Source organism: Arachis stenosperma, chromosome 5 (assembly GCF_014773155.1).
Source record: "Arachis stenosperma cultivar V10309 chromosome 5, arast.V10309.gnm1.PFL2, whole genome shotgun sequence".
Taxonomy (NCBI): Eukaryota; Viridiplantae; Streptophyta; class Magnoliopsida; order Fabales; family Fabaceae; genus Arachis; species Arachis stenosperma.
In genome coordinates, this window is record NC_080381.1 from 27,367,761 (window position 1) to 27,375,064 (window position 7,304).

Sequence of the window (7,304 nt, forward strand, 5' to 3'; positions counted from 1 at the left end):
AAATTTACGATAAGCATGTGCACCTAAATATTAGGAAGCCATATCTTAAGTTCTACAGAAACATAAAATCATATCAAATATAGTAATCAAATCATGGTTAAAATTTAGAAAGGATGTCCTTCGGCATAAGTGGTATCTCTTACTTAAAATGTAACCCAAGAGATGATAATATGTCGTCTTCAATTTTAATAAGTTCTTCATGATAATGTTCACTCTCTTCTGGGCGACAGAAAATAAACATTTCAACCTTGCTGAACTTGTGATCTCGATAAAGACCCCTAAACAGTTTTAATTATAATTCAAAATTTTAGAATAAAAAGTTACTAATAATCCTTAAATTGCCTCGTTACCCCAATCAACTCTACAATCAATTACCTTGTTGCACTGCCAGCTGGCACCAGTCTTAGCACGGAAGTAATGAGAAGAGAAAGTCTATAGACCAGTATTTTTATTAAGATCTGACTAGTATTTAGTCAATAAAAAAAATGAATAATTTTTTAACATTAAATATAATTTTATACTATTAAAAATATTATTAATAATTAATTGATAATTATAAATCACAAAATCTACTGACATCCTAACACTCCTCTAATAGAAAAATGTTACCTAAAGATATATGTTCATTTTGCCTTTTTTTTACTTCATCCCCTTTAATTTTTATTTTACTTCAATAATTAAATACCTTTCACATCATTCATGTACACTTTAATTATTCTATTTTATCTATATTAGATTTTATTTTATTGTATTTTATTTTTTTTTTGCGGTAAATTTTTTTTATTTACATTGTATATTTTTCATAATTAAAAAACAAAAATTATCTCAATATTCTAATAAAAAAAGGCACTTCAATATAATAACGGTAACATAACCAGAACGGTGTCTCATTTTAATTTTGAAAAAATACTCAATTTGATTTTTAAAGTTACATTCAAATTTTAATTTAATTCTTAAAATTTTAATTGCTTCAATTTAGTTTTTAAATTTTTCAATTGACTTCGGGATAGAAATTATTACAGAAACTAATGTAATTAAAATTTAAAAAATTTAAAATTAAAATAATTAAAATTTCAAAAACTAAATTGAATCTCGAATGTAATGTTAAGAACCAAACTGAATAATTTCTTAACGATTTGATAGGCAGTTTCCGTTTTCGACCGTAACCCTTTTGCATTTTGATAATTCCTTACAAGAAGAAAAGAATAACAATGTTTACCAAAAACACGAAAACGAAAAACAATAAAGAGAAAGAGGAAGCCCATATTTTTGGAAGAGGAAGTCCAGCCCAGGAAATTGTTTCATATGCCCAGGTCTTCAAAACCGTGCTCAGATGCAGGTCCAAAAAAAAAAAACCGTGCTCAGGTGCGCGCCATTTTCAGAGAGAGAGAGAGAGAGAGAGAGAGAGAGAGAGAGAGAGAGAAAGAGTGTGTGACTGCGTGTGTGTTGTAATTCCGAATGGAGTTCTCTTCGGTTCAGAATTTAAGCTTACACGTGAGCTTTGCTTTCTTCTCTTATCTGCGAATTGTTGATTTTTTTTTTTGTGTTCTCTGATTTTTCTCTTGGCTGCACAATTTGACTGAGTTTCGTTTTCTTCTCAGATTATGCCATTCGTTTTGTTAATTATAACTTGTGAGTATGCGATTTCAGTTAATATCTTCAGCGTTTCAGAGATGCCGATTGTCTGAGCAGATTTGCAGACTCTCGGTGATTCTCGCTCGATCTTCGTCTTCCTCTCTTCGAGTCTCAAGTAACGAGCACAAACCTTTACTATTAACGTGATTTTTAATTTCTAATTTTGTTCCTCTCTTTATTATTTTATAATATTAGAATTTTTGTGAGTAGTCTCTGATACTGGAAATGGAAGCTGCTTAGAAGAATTTCAAGGTTTGAGGTTTTCTTCCAACGATGATGCTGACAACTGGGGTAACTTAACAATTGGACTATTCATTTTAGAGAGGAAAAAACATCTACATAATTTTCATATTTTATTGATGAGATGTTTATATTTGATGCTTGTAAAACAGATGGAATGCTTTCTATAAAAACCACGAGTAAGTTTAATGTTCTTCTCAGTTCTCACGATTAGTTTTGCTTCGATTTCACTGAATATATGCATACACGTCAAGCGAAAATTGGGAACGATAGCTATTTTCTTATCTGCGTCATTATTCAAGTGCTCGTAATGTCAGAGGTAATATGTAAGCCTTTTGTATAAGCCTCTAAGCAAAATTGTTTTACTCTTAGGTATCTGTCGTATGAACTCCTCAATTTTCATCAACCATGTGGATAGGGTGCTATTCTGTATAATTGTTCTACATCGTGGCATAACATTGAAATAGATTTCAATTATTTAATAGCGTTACCATGTTTAATATATTTGTTATCAGAATCTAAATGTAGTTTATGGAAATTGTAGGTATTAGTGATACTGAGATACATAACTACACGATAAACTTGAAAGCAAGTGATTCTTCCAAAATAACTAGGCTAACTTCAAACACAAAAAATGGTGCAAGATTCAGGTACGAAAGTCATTTGAATACATTAATTTAATACTAATTCATTAGTTGCTTATTAAGTTTCTTTTTCAATAACTGTGTGTTTGGCCTTTTTGCAGTGGCAGTGAAGTATGTCTTTCATCTTTTGTTAGCATTGATCTCTTAGTGGCTGAGATTCATCAGTTTTTAGAGAAGGTAATGTTTTGCACCATTTCATCTAATCAATTTATGCACTATGTTAATAAAAAACTTGGGATGAATGCAAATTCTGGTGAGATAACATTTTCAATCTGAACATGTTTGATCAACTTTTTATGTTTTGCTACACATATGTAGATAGTCCTAGCACAATAACAATTGATACACTTTTCTTTATGCAAAATTTGAAGCGTGAACCAAGAACAAGACTTTTGGGACAAATTTTTTATGGAATTGGGAGTATATTGGTAGAAGTTAACTAAACTCCAATGGTTAAAGTTAGTTACATTCATTGATTTAAACTAATATTGGTCTGTGGTATAACAAATTAAGTATTACTGTATTCGAGGGCAACTGACCACTTAAGTAGTTAAGCCAATGAGGCTGTATTGGGTATATTTTGCCATTCTCCACTGGGTATTATCTAAAGCAATTTGGTATCAAATATTGCTAGTTAAGAAATCCAAGAATATGAATTTGCTAAATATAGTTACGAAGATAGCCAATGAGTAATAGCTCAAATGGCATAGTTTCCCCATACTCAATTAAGAGGTTGAGGTTTTGAGATAGCTTCACTAAATATTAGTTTGCTACCCCTATTTTTCTCTTCACTGCATACAAAAATTGAAGTAAATTTGCACGGAGGATTTTATTGTTGTTTTGATAATTTTTTGTCCCTGCTTCGCGTGCTGCTGTATTTTGGAATTCCTCATATTTTTGCTAATTATTTATTTACTTGTTGATTTTTTGCAGATGATGATTTTAAGTATTCCTGTAAGTTAAACTGCCATATTTATGGTATTCTCAAATGTTCCAATATTCTTTCAAATAACTAGAACTTCCTGTGAGTGGGTGCTGCTGTCGGACATCATTTTCCCCTACCTCATTTGTGATCAGCAGCAAAGAAAACAAATCCACCAAATTAAATTTCCAAACTACACTTCAAGCAGTTATGGAAATTTAATGCAGAATCTTTATCAAGCTTTTGGTGGCAATGTTTTTGTTATTCACTTTGATTTCTCGTCCAGAACGTTGCAACTCATTTGGTGGCAGAAGATTGTGATGTACCTGGATCAAGATATGAAAAGGTGTTTCTTGCAAATGGGGACAAGGAATTACCAATCCCAGCTTCAAATCTTGATCTTCTTAAGTCAGGCCTTGAAGATTATGTACTAAGGCATGGAAATACCTTAAGTAACAAGTGCCACTATTGCTTTCCAAATTGGTAAATTCATAATATCAATTCAGATCCCTGTTTTTCATTTAGAATTATATAATTTCATTTTCTTATATAGATTGAGTAAATATTAGACTTTCACTTTCCTCTCTTAGTCACTTAACAAAGATACTTCTGCTCTGCTTGCGATACTTCGAATTTGAAAATTTGTTGATGGGATATGTATGTACATCTGCGTACTTGTCAATTCTTTATACGGTGTCATAATCTGTTACTTAATGAATCCAAAATGTTCTCTATTACATGTGATCCATAAGACATTGATGTGTACGTTAAATATAACATGTTGCTGTTTTATTGGACTGGATCCGTCAAATTCTGTAGGAAAGTTGTTTTGCATATAGAAGTGAGAGCAAGAAATTTTTTATCGTGTTTTGTTTACTTTCTTTAAGCATACTCTATGCTTATATAATAAAGAGCCTCTAGAATCTTGAGCCATAGTATTAATATGTTTTGAATTATCTACTCGAAACTTTATTAGGGAGCAGCTCAAAGTTGGGAGTGGAGTAGCTTGCAGCATTGAAAACCATCAGCATAATGAACTGGTGATGGAGGCAGTCATAATAATAAGTAACATGCCAGTAGACAACACTGAGTGCTTCAGGAAGTATGGTGATAAAACAGAGGTTTCTCAACAAGTCTCTTGGATTTTGTTTTAGTTCATTTATATCTTAGATTTTCTTTATCTGGTAATTAGTTTGCACGATAACACGCTTCTTTTCTGTTTAAAATGGATGATAAGTTGATAACAATGTTTAATATCAGGTTTTCTATTTCAAAGACTTTTCCCCTGGTACAGTCTCTAAGTCACTTATGAAGGCACTGAAAGGCATTGACTGGAAAAGCTATGGTTTGAAACTAGGGGGGATAGTGCAGCAAGATCGTCTTGCTTTACTAGAATGGGAAAACTTGACTAGAGATACTCACGTTGATATTGTGCTTCACTCGTACAATAAACAATATCCATCATTAAAATGATATTTTTTTTTGGCTTTATCTGATACAGTTTAGATACAGAAACATTTCTTATCTTGGACAATATTTGATTCTTTTATGTTAGCCAAATTTAGTTCATAGAAACAGGCAATTCTATGCCTCTGTTAAAATTGCACTTTTTCTTCCCTGGTAAGAAAATATGCTAGCCCTACGTATTTCCCAATATGAACACAATTCTAAAGATTTTCATGTGATGTGTTAAAATGCTTATCTGTTCCATTTCTGGTGATATGCTTCCTTGACGTATTGTTAAGACTGTGATACCGGGACCAAGAAAGATTACTCAAACTGAGAGAAATCTTGTTAAAAGAGCTGTTAAACTTTCCCTCGATGACTTGAAGGAGAAGCATGCAGGAGTTCTTTTAAGTTCACATGCAGTTCAGGTGAGTTCTTTTATGACCTTGTGTTGACTTGCTTTCTCTCTGTTGTACAATCAGTTATGTAAGTATAAGAGGTGGTTGTGATAACTTTTTAATTGGTCAATCACTCATCCACTCTATAAAAGAAAATTAAAATAGAGAAAACAATGGTTGTGATAACTTTTTAATTGGTCAATCACTCATCCACTCTATAAAAGAAAATTAAAATAGAGAAAACAATCCCTCTCTCTTGCTTGGCATTTCTCTCTGGGATCAATCTAAGGCTTTTCATAACATATGCCAATTGGAGATATTCTGCTCTGCTAATTTTCGATCTTACATTATGCCATTGTTAATATGAAATTCACCATCTTAGTCGTAATCTGAACTATCTTTGAGTATTGGCGACTAGTTTGCAATGTGGCCTTACATTACATTTGGTCAGCTTTATGACCTTAATAAGAAGTTGCTTCTTTCACTTTCAGGTTCGAAGTTATGCCCCGGATCTTGCAAAAACAATTGCTGGGCTGATCTTGTCTTCTAGTGACTTAAATTTCCAGGAAGAATGCTTTTCTCTGCTTGGATTACAGTCACAAGTAGTTGGAACTGAAAATATGGAGAATTGTATTAGAGAGAGGATAGTTTCAGTTATAGAGATGAACGACAAGAAGCCCCACAAAAACAAAGTTGCACCCTCCCTTTTTGTGGATGATCGTGCGCAGGAATTGGAGTTTGAAGAAAACGACATGGAAGAAGGTGAAGATGATTTGGACTTGCAATTGTTCTGAGGTTGTAACTTAGAAATGTGTACCAGAAGTTTCATCAACGGGACAATTAGAGTACGGTTTTTCTATTTTTCGATTGAATAGAAGATAAAACAGAAGGTACTGCTGAACACAAATTCATAACAGATTTAATATACATGTTGAAAAGCTTAAAACGAAGATAGAATCTTCGAATAAATTGATTCACTCCTTTAATGGTTGTGGCCTTCTTGGCCGATTTGAGATTTTCAAGTAACTATGTTACCTAATCACCAAAATTAACTACTAGTATAAAATATACTTCAAAATACAAAATACAAAATACACATTAAAAAATATTAAAACAAAACATATATTTATTAGTATTTACTATTTTTCCATTTCGGTTCTCACAAAATTTTGGATCAAACACTTTAGTTCTCAACTAAAATTAATTATTCGATTGATCTCTAACAATTAATTCCGTTAATCATTTGAGTCTTTTGTTCTGTCAGTTCTAATAGAAGACAAAATGATCATTGACAACTCTAACGGGGGACAATCGTTTCTGCCCCCTTTGTTCAGAAACAACGTCGTTCTCCTCCAATTTCCATCGTATCTTGCATAACTTTAGTATTCATACTCTCCTCCTTCACCTTCACAGTCTTCTTCTCCATCTTCTCCTTTCTCCTCTTCAGCTCCAAGATCATGGTGTAACTGTCACGCGTATCGCACCTACCTCAACATGTCATGGATCACACACTTTTCAAAATTCTGTGACTGGTACACCTACCTCCTTCACACTTCACCCACCAAAAGCATCTATCTCTACGTCTTTGATAACAGCATCACCTCCAACTCCGATAACGTCCACCACATTCTCAAGATCAAGTTTCACAACTACTCTAAGGACACACCTTTTTCCATTCTCCGGAAAGCAATACGTCATGAGAAGATTCTTTTTCGGCATCATATGCAAATTCTCATTTGGAATGGACTTCGAGTGCTTCATTCCTTCTCTCCTGAAGTCCAAGCTGGCAGACAGTTTCGACCTCGCATTCAAGCTATCAGCACAGCGAGCAATGTCATCGTCGCCGCTCATATGAAAACTGAAGCGATTACTAAATATTTGTTCGAAAAAGCTGAAGGATGCAATCGGATTAGTGGACAATGTGGCCATGGAGATGATCGGACAGAGGGGGAGGGAGATGGCAATAACGATGATGGATCTTAATAGATCGGACTTGTTGTGTAGATTCATGGGATCCAT

The 7,304-nt window shown here is 33.3% G+C and overlaps 1 protein-coding gene across 4 annotated transcripts; it reads left to right on the forward strand.

Annotated features, from left to right (window-relative positions):
• Positions 1 to 1,355: 1,355 nt before the first annotated feature.
• On the forward strand, positions 1,356 to 6,230 carry LOC130981703 (type 2 DNA topoisomerase 6 subunit B-like). Of its 4 annotated transcripts, none has more exons than XM_057905349.1 (12): positions 1,356 to 1,494; positions 1,602 to 1,750; positions 1,846 to 1,926; positions 2,028 to 2,054; positions 2,420 to 2,525; positions 2,621 to 2,696; positions 3,453 to 3,473; positions 3,728 to 3,924; positions 4,418 to 4,562; positions 4,702 to 4,894; positions 5,185 to 5,315; positions 5,777 to 6,230. In XM_057905349.1, exons 2-12 carry the CDS (start codon positions 1,639 to 1,641, stop codon positions 6,077 to 6,079), a joined length of 1,392 nt encoding a protein of 463 aa, XP_057761332.1. In that variant the 5' UTR covers positions 1,356 to 1,494; positions 1,602 to 1,638; the 3' UTR covers positions 6,080 to 6,230. The 4 variants fall into 4 exon arrangements, with proteins under 4 accessions (XP_057761332.1, XP_057761331.1, XP_057761333.1 ...); XM_057905348.1 differs by having other exon boundaries at positions 1,651 to 1,750; XM_057905350.1 differs by having other exon boundaries at positions 1,361 to 1,494; positions 1,651 to 1,750; positions 1,831 to 1,926.
• Positions 6,231 to 7,304: the final 1,074 nt, after the last annotated feature.